The 19,212-nt window shown below is 47.4% G+C and overlaps 1 protein-coding gene and 1 long non-coding RNA gene across 9 annotated transcripts in view; one reads left to right on the top strand and one right to left on the bottom strand.

Moving 5' to 3' along the window:
- Nucleotides 1-19,212, top strand: part of RBM26 (RNA binding motif protein 26) — an 812,370-nt gene that overhangs the window by 621,078 nt on the left and 172,080 nt on the right. For 6 of the 8 annotated variants that reach the window (XM_078657487.1, XM_078657485.1, XM_078657489.1 and 3 more), the window contains one exon: nt 11,370-11,474. In XM_078657487.1, coding sequence (XP_078513613.1) covers nt 11,370-11,474 — 105 coding nt within the window. The remainder of the gene's footprint in view (nt 1-11,369; nt 11,475-19,212) is intronic. The other 2 variants (XR_013599857.1, XR_013599856.1) reach the window with 1 other exon arrangement.
- LOC144772855 (uncharacterized) overlaps nt 1-19,212 on the bottom strand; it is a 106,942-nt gene that overhangs the window by 31,077 nt on the left and 56,653 nt on the right. The window lies entirely within an intron of this gene.

The following is a 19,212-nucleotide window of genomic DNA, read 5'->3' as shown; positions in this document are numbered from 1 at the left end:
TCCGATGAGTTGGTGGTGGGTGTTGGAGGCGGCTCTGAAGTTGTTGTGGACTTCTGTGGATTTGGTGTTCCTCCAGGCCTTTTCGAGGCGGCGGTAAGTGCATCTGGACTCTCTAAGTTCGGTGGTGAACCATCTAGTTTTCTTGGCGTGGGTGTTGTTTTTCTTGAGGAGGGCTATGGTGATGGTGCTGTCGGAGATCCATCTGTGCAGGGTTTGGGCTGCGGTGTTGGCATCATCGTTTTCCGCGATGTTTGGGGTGGAGTTGCTAAGTGATGAAGTTAGCTGGTAGTCAGTGATTCTGGTACAGTTTCTTCGTGGGAGCAGGTGCTGGTGTCTGTGGATGGTGGGTGTTCTGAAGGTGAAGTGGACGCATCGATGGTCAGTCCATGGGAGGTCGGTGGTGTGGCTGAGGGTGATGGAGTTTCCTGTTGTGAAGAGGGGGTCGAGGGTGTGTCCCACCTCCCAAATCGGACCCAAAGCGAAATGAACTTTACATTAATCCTGATACAGGACATCTTCTTACCAAACTGCCTCAGAAGCGCAAACCTGAGTCAGAGGACATACATTATACAATTCCTTTAAAGAGGAAGTATGTTGGTACTACTCTCCTCCTCCTCCACCACGTTCCCCTACACATTCACCACCTTCGCCAGCATTGGAACATTTACTTATCACACTGTGAGAAAGTGGGTTCCTGTTGCGGTACCCCCCACTTTTTGCCTGATACCTGATGCACTTTTCCTATGTGTGCCCTGGGTCCCTGCCAATCACGTACCCAGGGCCTGTGTTTCTTCCCATAAAACTATACTAAAGCCTAAACCCAATTGGCATCTCTGGCCACATATCAGCCCCTAGTAAATGGTACCCTAGGTACTCCGGGCATTGTGACCAGAGAAGACCCCTAAGGGCTTCAGCACTTATTGTGCCACCCTTAGGGGCTCTGTACCTTGACACCCACACACTGCCTTTGCAGGCTGAGTGTCTAGGTGCAGAACTAAACAAAGAGTCGACATGGCACACCTCCCCAGACAGCCCAGACGGACGTCCGGAGTACCGACGGGCAGAGCAGTGCTCCTTTCTACCTGCGCTGTGGCCAGGTGAGGTGGAGCTACATTCTCCTAACGATTGGGAGAATTCCAGGTGATGATTATCTCACTATTTCGTTATTTGGTTTTTCACTTAATACAGCAGTTGCATATTAGGTCCTGATGAAGCAGTAGGTGACCTATGGGCCCTAGGTAAACTGCAGAAACATGTCGACCATTACATACATCTGGGTAGTTATTTATTAACACTACCTTTGCACTGTTTTTAATGTTGGGAAAGGGAGTTGCCTATTAAAATGATTTTCCTCGACTTTACCCAATTTTATATTATGCCACTTTAAGACCCTGAGGACATCCCCCCGGCGATTCTGACTCGGAATCCAGTGCCCAAGGACCCTCCTTGACGACCCCGACGACGCCTGCAGCCTCAGGACAAAGGACCCCTCCGACCGCGACCAGCAGGGAGTAAGATTTTCTGACCTCAAAAGACACCCCATCACCCGGCGCCCCACAGCCCCCTGTGCCCAAATCCTGGGTGCCTACCTATCCTCCAAGATCCCAACTTACCCCTTGAAGTGTTGGTCGTTCCTGAAGATCCGCCGTCCCCGAGCCTGCAGCCTTTGTTCCCTTTTCAAGATCCTCATTGGATAACATTGAGCGCCCGACGGCTCAAAAGCACCCTGCACCCAGCCGCCCGAGTGCCCCTGGCCGTGCAACCTGTTCCCTATTCTACTTCCCCATTTGCCCTGAGCAAGTGACCAGGAGCCCAGCTCCCACAGCCGCATGGCCTGCTAGCCAGCAGCCACCAACCGAAGGCCCCCTGCCTCTCATTGGATAACATTGGGCCTAACTACCTCTGCACCCGGCCGACCCTGTGCCGCTGAGGGTGTACTAACTGTACCTACCTGACCCTGGGGGACCCTTGAGTCTATGCCCAGAACCTTAACTTCACCAGTCGAGTACTCACCTGGAAACCGATGACTCACTTTCCTGCCATAGGATAACATTGACTGGTTTGACTCGAAAAATCTTCTAAGTGTGAAGTTTTGAAATGTTAAAATATTCACCTAAAATCAGCCGATTATCGAAATCCGAAGTACTCACCTGTAATCAGAAGAGAAGCCAGTACTGTACCTTGTAGCCCAGTACTGAACCTCAAAAGTAATCACAACCGTGTCTGCTAGTAACCTAAATTTCTGCCTTAGGAAACCATTGACTGTTTTTCTATGAAATTTCTTCTAAGTGTTAAGTTTTGAAAACTGAAAATATTCATATAAAATCAGCCGAATTTCGAATTCCGAAATACTCACCTGTGATCAGGGGAGAAGTCAGTACTGTACCTTTCAGCCCAGTACTGAACCGTAAAAATAATCCGTACCGGGTTTACTAGTAATCTGTATTTTCTCCATAGGAACCCATTGTCTGCTTTTCTATGAATTTCTTCTGTCTACTTTTGAAAACTTGAAATATTCTCTAAAAATCATACGAAATACTGAAATGCAATTACCTACCTGTTTTAAGTTAAGACCCAAGTGCTGGCCCTAGGAGGTCAGTGCTGGATTACAAAAGTAACGCGATCGTACTTTACCTGCAACCTGAATTTTCTCCCTTTGAATAACATTGTCAGATTTACGTTGAAAAGTTTCTAAGTGTGAACTTTTAAAACAGCTTTATATTCATGAAAAATTCACTACAGTAACTAAGAAAACTATTTAATCCCAAATGTCACCAAAACAAAAATAGTACCATTTACAGGAAAGAAGAGTTATGTGAAGTATAATTCGACATTAGGGGAAAAACCATTGGAAATTGTAAAAGAACATATATATCTCGGGAGAATTTTCACTCAGTCCCTGCACAACCTGCCTCGCTCGCAAAAAATGGGTCGAAAAGCAGACGTCCATCTTAAAGCCCTCCAAAGATTGTATTCCTCCACCGGCCAAAGACACTTCTCTTCTTTGTTACAAGTAAATGTAAATGTGTTTCGATTTATATAGCGCACTAATCACCCAGGGGTCTCAAGGCGCTTGCTTAGGGAACCCGTCCTGGTATTCCCCTGTGAGATACCCCGGCAGGGTATTCACAAGGTGAAAGCCAGGCATCCCGCCGCGAGGGGCTGTAGTGGAGATTAAGCAAGCTATTGCCTAGAGTCGCAGAGTGTGACCCCGTGAGTCGAGTAGGCACCGGAGCGAGAATTGTCGAGTCCGTGGAATTTTTGTGCCCGAGACCCGCCGAGGCGGGGAATCGAACCCTGGTCCATGGCTGATCTCAGCTTCCGGGTCTGCCGCCTCTAACCACTGAGCCACGCTTCTCCACAAGTGTATAGCTCTAAAATCCCTGCTGTCTTATCATATGCAATATAACATATTCCAATCAAAGAATGGAAACAAATTGATATCAAAGAAGGGAAAATCCTCCGGAAACTAACCAGGATGCCGCAAGCTGTGCCTGTTGAAGCTCTTCGGCTAGAATTATCGATAGTCAGCTCTTTTGCCAGAGGGATTACAAATATAATTAGATGGGCATATAATCTGGTCCATGCCAATGCTATAGTGTGTTTTAGGATTGTGTTGCTTACTGTCAATACCGTATTAATTGTGTGCACAAACTTTGTTGCTCCTTTGCATAGTAATTACATGAGAGTACTCAGAACGAGAATAGTATATTTTTATAACTGTTGGTTCTAAAAATAAAACAACTATATCTGTGGATATAAAAACAATTGGCCTGGAGTTCAGTCCTTGAGTGTGTGAAACCTTTTGCTGACTGAATGTGTACAACAAATGCTTTACACTGTCCTCTGGTACTGCCTTACTGCACGACCAAGCTACCACTTTGGAGAGTAAGTTCAGTTCTGACACTTACCTCGGTTATACCTCTGGGGTTGGTGGACTCTATACACACTGTACTTGCTTCTAGTCCAGTATATATAGAGCCACTTTCTCACACACACCATCTAACTCTCCACCACCCCAGCCTGATGATGATGGTGGAGATGATGATGAAGATACTCATTTACCTGTAGATACCAGGAAAGACTAAAATGCTGATACACCTACAGACAATGACCCAGGCCTTTACCCTCCAAAGCCTTCCCCTCCTGATGACAATGCAAAGTATTTAGAATTACTTGCTAGAGCTGCAGTATATCACAGGGTACAACTACACAAAGAATCAGTTAAAGATGATTTTTTGTTTGAAACTCCTGAGTAGTACACAGAGATCCAGTCAGACTCTCCCTATGCTCAAAGGCATGATGAGACATGCCGATGATCTATTCAAATACCCTGCTCGTGCTTGTTTTCTCACTCCCAGAATAGACCAAAAATATAAGCCTGCTCTATCGTATCCCGTCTTTATTAAGGGGCAGTTACCACAGACTCACTGGTTGTCTCTAATGTCCGTAAACGGGCCAATTCACAATCCTCAAGGGATGTACCTCCTCCGGACAAGGAGTCAAAATTATTAGACGCTTCTGGAAAGCGAGTAGCTGCCCAGGCAGCAAATCATGGGTGCATTGCCAACACCCTGGCCCTATGAGCCAGGTATGATAGAGTGCACTGAAAAGAACTAGAGCAAATGCTCCAATATCTCCCAGATGAGGTCAGGATTTAGTACAAGAAGGAAAGCTCATCTCCAATTCCTCTATTAGATGTGCTTTAGATGCTGCTGTGACACCGCAGCTCGTTAATTAACACTAGTGTGTTACTGAGGAGATACGCCTGGTTAAGGATTTCCAAATCCATGGGGGCTTTGCAACTCCCTTCCAATCGGGGATCATTTTCTCACTCCCTTTATAGGGGTGGTTCCAAAACCACTTCATCAGAGAATCCCTCCTCCTCTTACAAGGGCAATAATCAATCGCTCTCCTCAAGAGGTTACTTTAGGGGAGGATTTAGAGGGAACAACCGCAAGGGAAAGGGAAGAGACAGAGGCAACTCAACACGCACTTCCCCTGTGAACACCAAACAGTGACTTCCCTCATCTACCCCCGATCATTCCACTCCAGTCGGGGGACGTCTCTCCCAATTTCTACCCGTCTGGTATACATTCACCTCAGATAGATGGGCTCTACAAATTATCCAATATGGTTATTGCCTGGAACTTACAGACACTCCTCCACACATTCCTCCAAGATCACACACAATGTCACAAGAACATCTCAACCTTCTCAAACAAGAAGTTCTTTCTCTGTTACAAAAAGAAGCTATAGAACCAGTCCCATTACAATATCAAAGGGCCGGTGTATACTCCCTGTACTTCTTAATTCCCCCAAAAAGGCAGCTCTAGATGGCCTATACTATACCTTCGAAAACTCGATCTATGCATCCAATCGGATCACTTTCATATGATGACACTCCAACAAGTACTCCTGCTCCTTCAGCAATGCAACTTTCTGTCCACTTTGGATTTAGAGGACGCCTACTTCCACATCCTGATACACCCCGCTCACTGCAAATACCTCAAGTTTGTAGTGGTGGGGCAACATTACCAATTCAAAGTATTCCAATTCAGAGTCATTTCACCAAATGCCTGGCAGTAGTCGCAGCTCATTTTCGAAGACAACACATTCACATCTTCCCATACTTAGACGACTGGCTCATATAAGCCAACTTGCAAGCATACTGTCTGCAACATAGTCATGCAACAGTGCAGCTGCTCCACGATCTTGGATTCACAGTAAATCTGTCCAAGTCCTATCTCCAACCCTCCAACACGCAAGCATATTTTGGAGCCACTCTAGAAACACAAAAGGCTCTGGCCTATCCCAATCCGGCCAGAATCTGCAATATTCAAACTCTACTTTGCCAGTTCCAGCCTCAACACTTACTGCCAGCTCGAGTGTTCATGCAGTTACTAGGAATGATGGCGTCTTGCATCTTAATAGTCCCCTACGCAAGACTTCAAATGTGTCCCCTTCAGGAATGCATGGCATGTCAGTGGAATCAGTCTCAGGGTCAATTTTCAGATCTAGTGTTGCTGGACGGCCGCTCTCTGCAGTGGTTAAATCCACAAAACCTTTCAAAGGGTGGTCTTTCCTGGACTCCATTCCACAAACAGTGCTAACAGCAGACACATCGCTCACTGGTTGGGGAGCTCATCTCCAAACTCACACCATTCAGGGCATGTGGAGCTTGCAGCAAAAGCAGCTTCACATAAATCATCTAGAGCTTCCAGCGATATTTCTAGCGCTCAAAGACTTTCAAGGTCACCTGGTAGGTAAAACTGTCCTGAAATGCACAGACAACATGACAGCTATGTATTACATACAGAAACGGGGGGGGGGGGGCAATGACGCGCACACTCCAGATTTCACAACTAGCACAGACTATCTGGGGGTGGGCCATACGTTACAAAATGTATCTCTTCGCAGAACACCTTCCAGGAGTAGACAATCAACTCGCAGATCTGCTCAGCAGACAGACAACAGATACACTAGTGGGAACTCCACCCTCAAGTTCTCCTCCCATTCTTTGATGTGGAGCGTCCCAGGCATAGATCTATGCGCCACACACCAAAACGCAAAATTCCCAAGCTTCGCCTCCAGGAATCAACACCCATTGTCCAGAGGCAATGCACTATGGATAAATTGGTCCGGGATATTTGCCTATGCTTTTCTGCCTTGCCCAATCGTTCCGCTATTGGTTCGGAAGCTCATGCAGGCGTCCCTGACATTAATACTAGTTGCTCCCACATGGGCCCATCAACCATGGTTCACCACCCTGTTGGAGCTCTCAGTAGTCCCTCACCAAAAACTACATCTTACACCCAATCTCCTCACACAGAGCCATGGAGAGATAAGACTTCCAGATCCCGGTCATCTCAACCTTGCTATCTGGCACCTGAAGTTATAGAGTTTGTGTGAGAAGTTGGCCTGATGTGCAGTGTTCACTATTCTAGTGATCACTATATATCAGTCCAAACAACCCTTATTGATGATTGGTTGTAAGTCAACCTTATAGACCAGCTATCCTAGTAGCATGGATACGAGCAGTCTAAGGCTAAGACTCTAGAGGGCGTGTTAAGCCAGCTGTTTTACCATCACATTACCCCTTGAACACCCAGTGAAAGGACACCACACAAGTGTTATGAAAATAAACAATGTATTTATTAGAATCACAACAACCCTGTACTCTTTATGAGGACAGGGTGCTAGGCACACAACAAAACTCTTACGAAAATACTTAAGTTAGCACGGTATACACAAATGCCCGAGGGGCACGAAAAACCATATATTCTAAAAGTGGAATGCGAAATTACTAGCAGGTAAGTACAGTACTAATAGGCTTTGGACTCGCTAGGACTTGACTATAGAATCGTTAGATTACTTCTAGGAGACCTAGGGGACTCGGGTGCAGAGTGTGCACTCTCACGCGGGATGCGGGACAAAGTCTATGGGAGCTAGTAAAGGCAAAGTTAGTGTTCACGGGCGAACCCGACCTGGTGGGAAGAAAACGACAGTGGATCCTGACCCTAGGATAGTGAGGCTATGCTGGGACACCGAAGTGCCGAAGTTACCTAGCCCAGGGGCTGCAGCTGCATAGGTCTGAAAAGACGTCGGGAGTCCTCGTGCCGGACCAGGAGCCTGGAAGGAAGAAGTTGCTGGCAGGCGACCAGTGAAGAAAAGTTCGATGGATCCAAGCCTGGATCAAGGAAGAAGAAAACCTGAAAGCAGAGGGGACCAAGTTCTTGAATCACTAGCCAGTGATTAAGTGGGCACCAGGATGGCACCGGGCGAAGTCACCTCGACTAGGTGAGTGGGCGACGCTGGCTCTGCAGATCTCACGGACCAGGAGGCGTTGTCGGCGACCAGGATGGAGAGGCGAGCTGTCCCACGATGGATGAAGCTGTCGGCGTCGAAGTTACCCAGGATTGGGCAACAAGCCTTGGCTAATTCAAGCCCACGCGGTGGACTCAAAATGGCGTCTTGAGTGGACCAGGAGGGTCCGGGGTGCTCCTCTTTTGGAAGGGAGCAAGGGCCAGCCTGGAGCAACCAGACCAGCAGCAGAAATGTCGTCGGGCGTCGTTCAGAAGGCCACAAGCCAGCGGGCTAGTAGCCAAACAACGCGGTGAGCAGCAAAAAGCAGAAGGGCCCCACGCAGATCGTGGAGATGCTGGGAGGCTGCACTTCGGTGCTGGAGCTGCTCAGGGTCGGGGCTTCTCGGACCCCAAAGCACTCACCAGGAGATTACTCGGCGGGCTTGCTGGAAAGAAGTCGTGCAGTCTTGAAGATGGCCGGTCCCTCGAGGTCTCGTCACACCCACGAATCTCAGCGTGACTGATGATGTAGGTAGAGGTCAGAGGTGCCAGGGAAGCCGGTTCTCGTTGAGCTGGGCAGTCTTGATCCGGAGGAGAGATTTGCAGCAGACCGCAGTGTTCTTAAGATGGTGCCTGCGGATGCAGGGTGACTACTCCTTAGTCACAAGGGAGAAATATTAGGAAGAAGTCTTGAGTTCCTTTCGTGGAAAGTAGTTTCAGGATTCAAAGATGATCTGATTTGGAAGGGGGCCAGTTCCTACCTTTATCCTGTAAAAAGGGGCTGGCACGCGACTAAGTCCTGCCCTAGGGGTGGGACTAGGAGGGGGGTGGTTACACCCACTTCCTTGGCGGGCTTTTCCCCAGCACAGGGTCTGGAGTGACCCTGGAACTGGTTCCAGCCAGCCTATGCACAGTGAGCACCGGGGTGCCACGTGCAGTCACCTTCCTCTAAAGCCCTGCCTACCTACAATACACAAAACCCTGTCTGGGACGGTGCTGGCACCGCCCCTGGCAGGAAACCCTTTGTCCTTATCTCCTGCTCTGGGAGGACTCCCAGCAGCAGGAGGGCAGACTTGTGTCTCGGTGGCAGCATCCATTTTGTGGAGCTGAGGCTCTGTTTGACTTTAACCGGGGTTAGGGGTTACATACATGTCGTGTCCCTCTAGAAGGGTGGAATGCTAACCCCGTCGCCAGAATTGGCGAGGGGTTAGTATTCCAATTCGTATGACACCTTACTCGACATGTTTTGATAAAGCGATACCAGAGTTGGCATATAACCGCGAGGATTATAATGCACTTAAGAGTATATGGTATGCGATATCATGGAAACGGCTAAGGGATGGATCCCGAAAGCCGCAGACAGGCTCAGCTCATGCCAGAGCACCATCTCACACGATTCCAAGCACTCTGCCTTCAGGATTGTTAAGGCCTGCTATAGGAGTGACTGATAGGAGATCTGTGTGTCCATTTTAGGGTTAGATATAGGTATACTATATCTAAAGCAAAGGGTGATTACACCACCTTGCCCCAGCTGTCAAGCAGCCAGTTGTGTCAGTTTAGTTAGTCAGCCCAGGGGTGGCATAATACATGCTTCAGCCCCTGGGAGACTTCTGGGAACACCTCAGCCCTGGGTACAGGGACTTGGAGAGGGCCCAGTGCCAATTCAGTACTTGAGTACAATTTGGATAGAGAGAACAGCTAGGCTGTGGGTCTGATTAGCAGGCCCACAGCCAGGGAAAGTCGTAAACCAGTGCAGCAAAAAGCAAAAATCTGGGTGATCATAGGATTGCAGACCCTACTCTCCTACAGTTTGCCTACCTTAATCTTCCACCAGACTGCATAAACATTATCAAAGAGGCTAGACGTCCTACTACAAGGGCTTGCTATGCAGCAAAATGGAAACTGTTTGTTATTTCTTGTAATAACAATCAAATCAACCCACTTGATGCTTCAGTTCAGAACATCATTGCTATTTACTGCATCTACAGCGTTCAAATTTAGCGTACAAATCCATATGCTTACATCTTGCTGCAATAGCCGCATACCTTCAAAATAGATATCTGTCTCTCTTCAAAGTGCCTGTTATTAAGGCATTTATGGAAGGACACAAAAGAGTCATTCCCCCAAGACTTCCACCTGCCCCAGTGTGGAATCTCAATATTGTCCTCCCCACACTTATGGGTCCACACTTATGGGTCCACCATTTGAGACATTGCATAAAAGTGAGCTGCAATTTCTCACTTGGAAAGTCGCTTTCCTCATAGCTATTACATCACCGAGGAGAGTAGGTGAGCTTCAGGCACTAACCATAGAGGAACCATTTTTACAAGTGCACCAAAACAAAGTGGTTCTTCAGACAACTCCTAAATTTCTACCCAAGGTGATTTCTGCATTCCAGATCAACCAATCTGTTAAGTTGCCTGTGTTCTTCCCTCAACCATTTTCTGTGGCAGAATGTGCTCCACACACCTTAGACGTTAAAAGAGCATTACTCTATTACATAGAAAGGACAAAACCTTTCCTTAAGACAAAACTACTCTGTGGCGTTTGCCTCACCTCATAAAGGCAATCTCATCTCATAATCAGGTATTGCACGGTGGATAGTCAAATGCATTCAGACATGCTATGCAAAAGCAAAACAAACATTAACAATTCCCTCTAAAGCGCACTCCACTCGCAAACCAGATGCTTCTTTGGCTTTCTTTGGAAATATATCCCCATAGATGACATCTGCAAAGCTGCAACATGGTCTATACCTCACACATTCACAAAGCACTATTGTTTAGATGTGTTAGCAAGACAGCATGCTAGTGTGGGCCAGGCAGTTCTATGTACACTCTTTCAAAACTCTGCAACAGCTGCAGGTTAGCCACCGCTTTGGGAGATTACTGCTATATAGTCTATGCAAAGCATTTGATCTACAGCTCACATGCCTCGAACGGAAAATGCTACTAACCCAGTATGCATCTGTTCTTGGCATGTAGAGCTGTAGATTAACAGGTGCCCACCCACCTCCCCGGGCACCTATACCTGTTGCAGTGATATCTTACTTAGATACAAACACATGGACATCTCTATTCTACTACTCTTACTAATTCGTTATGACCCTCTGCGGCAAAAGAATCTAACAATGGAGTTGATGCCCATGCGCTCTATCACCGAAAGGAGAAGTCACCTACCTAGTGACTGGAAAAGACTTCTTCGAAGTAAAACAAAGTGCAAACATCCGGACCCAACACTAGATGGCAGGAGTATGCAAAGCGTGTGAATCTACAGCTCTACATGCTAAGAACAGATGCTTACTGGGTAAGTAACCTTATCCTTTCCTAGGCTCTTTGACTTTGCAGATGTTTGGTTTTTCCTCAAGACCTGTCCGTCCCGTCTCTTGTTTGTTTCTTCTTGGATGTATCTATTGATATTTTTTATTCTTTATGTTGATTTATGCGGATATTTCACTGACTCAGGAAATGGCAAGTTTAATTTTGATCAGAAATAGGTTACTTAAGATTATCTATAACATTTTGCTATACTTGTTATATTAATCAAAAGGTGTTCATTTCATAGACACAGAAGGAATTACTAGATACAGAGCTGGATTTATATAAGAAGATTCAGGCTGGAGAAAACGTTACTGAACTGAGGAGGAAGTACACAGAGCTGCAGCTTGAGTTAAGTTTGAGAATGTTTCTAAGTTTTGCTAATGAAAAATTAGAATTTCAGCCCATATACCACGTTCAAGGAACCTTGAGTAATCAATGGGGTGTGTGCTTATAGCCTTAATTTTGACATTTAAATTGAATCTCCATAGTGTCTGGCATGGATCCCATTGTTTCACTTCAAGTTATATGGTTTCATTAAAAGGGGCTGTTGTCAGTCAGTTACTGTAGTTCTGTGCCTTCACAAATGCAGAACTCGGATCCCTTCGTTTCTTTATACTGTTTCACATGATTTCTGACTGTTAATTCAGTGTTGTATGCTGTATTGTCTCCAAAACCCACTCTTATTCAGATCAGTTCTTCCTCATGTTGTTGAATCTGAGACTCTCATTAAGGGATTGCCTTTGGTGCCTTTGTCTTTGATGCACCCGAAGGAGGTTTGTGGACAAGAGGCCAAATTCATGCCTCTCTGAAGGAAACTTAGAGGATCCTTTCCAAATCCATACTCCTTGTAGGAGCCTGTCAACAGAAATACAATACATAAGGCAGCGCAGGTCCAAACCTTAAGCTTCATCCTTCTTGACATGAAATAGCAACCTCTTCCTGTGTCAGCAGAAATCCCTTTTAAAGAGGTGAACTTTGCTACTTAATTTACCTCTTAAGCCTGATTGAGGCTTCTTTTAGAAAGCTGTGATGTCTGTTTTCATGGTTCTGGCACGCTCTAGTGTGCCCTTAGGAGCAGCTATATTCTGCTTGTCCGTGTCATGTGAAAGAAATAATGTGCAGACTTTGTAATAATGATGCAGTAACTGAACCCTTTTCAAATGGTTGGTTCTCTGGAAAGAGGTAATGGATAGTTGGTGTGAACATATCTTTGCTTTATGGGTCACCAGGAAGAGAGTTTCTAAAAGTACCAAAAAGAAGTTTAGTCTTGATTATTACTGGGTTTTTCCTAAAAGGGTGTCTGTGGGGTAATTAACCACAAAGGATTCAGAACATTGAGGCATTCAATGGCAGATCACCAGTTTCCTAGACCATTTAATACATTCACTTTGATGCAGGTGTCTTCAGCATGCATGACTATGATTGATAAGAATCACTTGAAGATGAGAATGACCTGGATTCGTGAAGGGTATTTTTTTTACTACTTCTGTCAGTGTTAGATTCTAGAATCTGATAGTGACTGTTAGTTGTAGATTCCTTACCTTATAATTTCCCCCAGGCGTCAGTCTGGATCCAGAGGTTTTGTCTTCAGCAATACCCCTGCGCATCAGTAGGTGGCATTGATCGACTTTTTGCCCGCTGTCAGCATCGTGGTCGCCAGTTTTCTTTTTCCACGCCAGCCTAGCGCAGACCCAGAGAGAGCTACCCCTTAGCCATTTTTTGGCTAGCTGTTTGTGACTTTTGGCGACGTTTTTTTTTTAGTCTTGGACTCCTGGAGTGCGAAGGATGTCCCAACGTCGGACCGGCTTCAAGCCCTGCGGCTTCTGTCACAAGATGTCTGTGACTAATCCGCACCTCGTGTGCTTGTTGTGTCTGGAGCACAACCACGACCCAAAGTCCTGTTCCGGCTGTCAGGCAATGCATCCAAAGACTTTGCAGGAGCGGTCCCGAAAGTTGTTAGAGGTCTGGCGGTCAGCTCTGCGTCGCTCCCGGTCTCGTTGGGGAGGAAGGTCACGAGGCTGTTTGCGGAGTCAGAACAAAAGAAAAGGGCGTAGAAGCACAATCGCTTGTCACCCCTCAGAGCGTCATTCCTCAAAGACTCCGTCTCCGATGCCTGCTTCATAGACGACTCCGCGCCTCCCACCTTTTTCGGGAACCGGAGCGTCTCCTGCCCAACTCAGACATTTTTACGAGGCCATACACCTTGTCTTACGGCAGCCCGACTCCGCCGGCGCACCTTGGGCCCCCCGGTCAATCTCACTCTACCTTTCCTGGCGCTGATCACGACGAGGACCCTTGCTTCGTCTGTACCCCCAGCCAATGCCGTCCCCATCCCCATCCTCATTTCCTCAACCCCCAGTTGGACACGGTCCCAGACCACTATCTGAACCAACAAGAGAGGGAATTTGTGTTCCCCTGTTCAACCAGAGGGTGGTGATGAGAACTGGTAGGGGTCGCTGGACCCTTTAACTGACCAGCTTGAAGAACCGGACTGGCGAGAGGACCTGGGTGATGCAAGTGGTCTGGACACCTCTCCAGACACTGGTTTGCTTTCTCCCCCTACCGTGGCTATGGAGGAGGGATCGTCATGTGCTGTGGTGGATAGAAGGGTGACCGAGGTCCTTGGCCTTGAGCTCCCTTTGGTGTCAGTCCGTACTAACCTCCTGCGGCTTCATCCTCTGAACCACTATTGCCATTCAATAAAGCCCTTACTGATGTCCTCCTGGGCACTTGGTCCAAGCCCAGCACAGTGGTTCCTATGGAGAGGACAATTTCCCGCCACCGACCGGCCCTGGGCAACCCACTGTTCTTGACCCAACACCCTTCCCCTGAGAGCTTGGTGGTCCAAGCCTCTTCTAGGGGTGCATTCCCTTCTGCTCCTCAAGAAAGGGAATAAAAGAAGCTGGACAGTCTTGGGAAGCAAATGTTCTCTTCCTCCAGCTTTGCACTGCGGTCAGTGAATACTGCGTGCCTCTTGGGCTGCTACTCTGTTGGAAAGTGGGTTATTGGTAGGGGCAAATGTAGGTCTGCCACTGGCAATAAGGCCACTAACACATGATAGGATTCAGCATAGGTCTTAGAAAATGATTACTGTGCTCAACCCTTGGTAACGTGGCTGCGGGCAGACAGGCTTAACTTCAAAGACAGGTATGTAAAGCACTTAAAAAAAAATTTAAGTAATTAATTGCTGACATGCTGAGGCGTGCTTAAGTGGTTTTGAATTGGACACCTCCTCCTGTGGTAATGGCTACTGATCCCCTGATTGGTGTTCTCCATCAGGGCCAAATTGGTGTAGCAGGTGCTCCCTTGTACTGAAGCTCTATACAACATTGTGTTGGGGGCTTTGGCTAGACCTGATACAGGAGCCCCTGTGAATCTGTCTATTTCGCACAGACACCGCCCTTCCCCCGGTGATCCGGTCGGTCTCCTCCGGCACCCTACTCCTCACAGTTTTTTTTTACAGGCCGCTTCAGCCTCCCATAATCACAACTCTTTTCAAATTTCCCTCCAGACAGAGATTTCTTGATATTAGACACTTGTGGCAGGCATATTTTCACTGACAGGTTCTGCACTACGATCCATTAATATGTCATGCTTTCTCTGATGCTTTTCCCGTGCATTGTGGGAGTCATTGGCACGTCTGCTGCCCTTGATTCTGGATGACCCTCGGGATGAACTTGCTCGGTTAATCCGAGAGAGGAAACAAGCAGCAAAATTGGACATTTGTACTGGTATGGATACCACTGATTCAGTGAGGCTGGCGGCGGCCTCTTCACATGTGTATCTTCGTCGCACCCGACTAAGCGCATTTGGTTATACACATGTAGTACAACCCACAATGATTATAATGCCTTATGATGGAGCCAATCTATTCGACACATATGCAGACTCTGCATTGCAGCAATATCGAGATAGTCGGGGGAGAGCAGAATCTTATCTCTGCCATCTGCTTCCCTAGGTCTCCGCTACTGGGTTTGTACGGTGGACATTCCTTTTTGATTCACATCAGAGCCATTCCGGCTCGGAGCCCATTGACTTTTCTTTTCAAATCACCTTTCCATCTGCGGGTGACACCCGGTGAGGTGTTCCTGCCTTCTGCAGGTACTTTTATTCTTCTTATACTGCCGATGAAAGGTTATGGTTCCCATTATCTGGGACATACATTATTTTGTGGCCCTATGTGCGTCTGTTCTTAAGTGCTTCTTCCTGAAGCTAGTTTGTGTACCCAAGTTCTTATTCTATAGAGGCTAATTTGCTTGCATTGTGCGGATGCACTGTTGTCTTGTTCCCTGTTCTACAGGGACCATTTTCCATATGCCATATAGCCATTCTGGGGTCTGTTTCCGGCACTTGGTATCTCTCATAGGGACTTCCGTTTATCTGCCTCTGAACAAATAGTGCTTGTGAGTTCCCCCCTGCACCAGTCCCCCTCTGCCCAAGTAAGGGTTATCTCTCATCACTAGGAGTCATTCCTTCTCTTTATCTGGCGCCCTTGATTCACCAATGGAAGGGGTGAAACGAGTGGCATGATACTTTTCCTCGGTATATTATCCACTCTGACCCAAGACAGAGTTCCTACTTCGGTCCTTTATTAGTCCTTTGACACTCCCTATTCTGTTCTCGCTAAGCATTGCCAAGAACTTCCTGCCACTGATCTTTCAGGTTCCTTATTAGGCTATAGCTTAGTAATGCATTACATTTCAAAGGTCCCTCTAATGCAATGGTTCATATCTCGCCACTGCCGCAAGGTTGTCTTGGTCCTGTGCCATCATCCATGCTGCCTTCAATCTGCTTCATCCCTGTTGAGGATGTTATTACTTGTCGCTTTCTGGAATGACTGGTACCTTTGTTCCCATAGGCATTAATGTAAGAAAGTGTGCTCTTTTTGCATGGTTGCACCCACTTTTTGCCAAACTGTTGATGTACTTTGACTGAGTGTGCCCTGGGTTCTTGCCAATCAGGTACCCAAGACCTATGTTATTTAGCTAAAACTACCTGAGGACGAAAACCAATTGGCATTCTTTGGCCACAGGTCAGTCCCTTCTAAATGGTACGATAGGTGCCAAGGGCACTGTGGCCAGGAAGGCCTCTAAGGGCTGCAGCACTTATTGCGCCACCCTTAGTGGCCCTGTACATTTACACTCACACACTACCTTTACAGGCTGCGTGTTTTGGTGCAGAGCAAAGTGAAGGGTCGACATGGCATATATTGTTAGGCAATAATCATATGTCCTGATGATGATCCGCAAATCGTGTTAAACGGATAGACGCAGTCGACAACTCTGCACACCTTATACATTTGCAAAAAACCTATATGTCTTTTAAGTGTAAAGGTGCAAGTAATGTTCTGTTGTACTTTTGACACTGTGCAATTACCAGTACAACAGAGTCCTAAGCTTTTGCCTAAAAGCCCTTTGTTTCATGTTCTGTTCCACTTTGTATATGTTCTTCATGTGTTAAGTAGGGCACAGGCTTGTGCCCCACCTTGTATATTGTTTGTAAATATTTCCTTTAATCACTAATGAGTAAATATTCGACCTCTGTCCGGCTGGGCATGTCAAATCAATATAGAAACAACTGAGTCTATATTTATTAGTTCTATCTATGCTTCTGTAAGGGACCACTGTTGCCTTAAAGAGTTTGTAAAAAAGACTGCACACCATTGGTGAAGGCTATGTCTGAACTGGGGTGGCAGAGTGGGCTAAAGAACGGTGATGAATCAAACCCAGATCTTTTGACTGGGTGTGAGTGTTTGATTGGTTCTGATGCTCCGTCCATCACCACCCCCTTTTTTACCGCTTTGGCCGCCAAAAGTGTGGCAGGGTATGCTCAGACGTGAGTCCCTTGCTCACTTTGCCACTGGATTCAAGCAAGCCGCGCTGAGGACGGCTGGAATGCCAGAAACCGGTCCTCGGAAGCTTGTTTCCGGTCCAGGGAAGGCATGGCTTGGCAGTTCGGGCTGGACTGTTCCCATGAGGCACAGGGTCAGACTGATTTGCATATAGCCATGTCTGAACTGGGGTGGCAGAGTGGGCTAAAGAACGGTGATGGATCAAAGCCAGATCTTTTGACTGGGTGTGAGTGTTTGATTGGTTCTGATGCTCCGTCCATCACCACCCCCTTTTGTACCGCTTTGGCCGCCAAAAGTGTGGCAGGGTATGCTCAGACGTGAGTCCCTTGCTCACTTTGCCACTGGATTCAAGCAAGCCGGGCTGAAGACGGCTGTAATGCCAGAAACCGGTCCTCGGAAGCTTGTTTCCAGTCCAGGGAAGGCATGGCTTAGCAGTTCGGGCTGGACTGTTCCCATGAGGCACAGGGTCGGACTGATTTGCATATAGCCATATCAGAACTGGGAGAGTGGGCTAAAGAACGGTGATGGATCAAACCCAGATCTTTTGACTGGGTGTGAGTGTTTGATTGGTTCTGATGCTCCGTCCATCACCACCCCCTTTTGTACCGCATTGGTGAAGGCATGTGCATGTCCCAGCTTCTTTAGAAATGTAACTGTCCATGTTCTATTGGTGTCTGTTACGCGCAGCAGCGGCACTCGAGACCTAACAATCAACATGTGTTTCTAATTAGCGCGCGTTCGCTTTGCTGCGGCGCTCCCTCGCCCCCCTCCTCTGTGGTGCGCGCGCACTACTGGTTTCAATTCCGTGCCTGTTTTGCATTATCGTGCACCATAATGCAAAACAGATGGCCTGCTACCTCACACAAGCGTGTGCGCTCTTGCACACCACTCGCGATGTACCTTTATGTTTATTTTTGTGATCGGTGATTTGAAAAAATACGCGCAATACCCCCAGTGTCTGTTTAATACTGTTAGACGTATTCCATGTCTATAGCAAATGTTCACCCAAATGCCATGTTTCGGCTCTTTATGCTTTAAACGGTTGTATTTGTTAAACCAGAGGGCTAACCCGGGTTTCCACATAACCAGCAGTCTGATCCTGGACAAGCCTGTGACTCACTTCACTTCCCTTCTAAACCCGGAGTGCTTGGATGCATGGCAAACATCCAATATTTACGTTCGTAAAAAAAAAATGACATTTCTGTTGAGTTTGTGGAAACAATTGGTTCGAGGCATATGAGCTGCAGATCGTACACTTTTGCAATAGATCGCCACCTGGTATTGGGCTCGGATGATTGCAGGTTGTTGTCTTCTTGGAAGAAGTCTTTGTAGTCACGAGATAGGTGACTCCTCCCTTGGACAATACTGCGCATGGTCATCGACTCCATCCTCAAATTGTTTTTTCCGCCACTGGGTTCGGATGAAAGTTTTCCGCTCTGGCTAGAAAAGAATATTCAACAACTTCGAACCACAAAAACTTTATACAAACATCATCGACATAGAATAAACTACTTTAGACATCAGCTACATTCCGGTGCGTCGATGCGAGCCGTTGGGCCTATCGGCGCCGTACGGCCTACGCCTCATGGACAGAACTCCATTCAAGAGGTGCCCGGTATGTCAAGCAAAGGTCCCTCATAGCGACCATCACGAGGTCTGCAACCTCTGTCTATCGCCGGAACACGACGAGTCGACCTGCACAGCTTGTGCATCCTTCCGATCGAAGAAGACCATTCTGGATCGGAGGGCACGTCGACACGAGATGAGAAGATCAGCGCCAGCACCGGAGGCCATCTTTGAGGAGGAGATCGTTGAAGAAGACGTCGACGAGGATCCACTCGAAGACATCGAGGACGAGGCTCCACTCGTCGCCGAGGAAGACTCGCCTGATCTCCAGATCATATCGGTGGCAGAGGACTCAGACGACTGGTTTCCATCTCGACAACCCGTGAGTACCCTTGCCCCTGTGTAACAGACACTACCCAAACCAAAGGCAATGGTCAGCACTCCGCCCATGGGGCCCAGTCGAGACCGAAATATCCCCTCAGACGCCCCGCCCTCGGGCTCGGCTCCGAGAAAAACGTCTATGCCTTCCGGTGCCTCGGCACCGACAAAACCACATGTACCAATTCCACCTCCTCCATTGGCACTGAAGCACACACATCCTTCGACACCGAAGGATTCTTCGACCCCGAGGCCAAAACGCCCTTCGGTGCCCAAAGACAAAGATCCTTTG

This window comes from Lissotriton helveticus, chromosome 8, assembly GCF_964261635.1.
Source record: "Lissotriton helveticus chromosome 8, aLisHel1.1, whole genome shotgun sequence".
Classification (NCBI taxonomy): domain Eukaryota; kingdom Metazoa; phylum Chordata; class Amphibia; order Caudata; family Salamandridae; genus Lissotriton; species Lissotriton helveticus.
The sequence above is the reverse complement of the archived record's forward strand: the minus strand, read 5'-3'. Positions and strand labels throughout refer to the sequence as shown.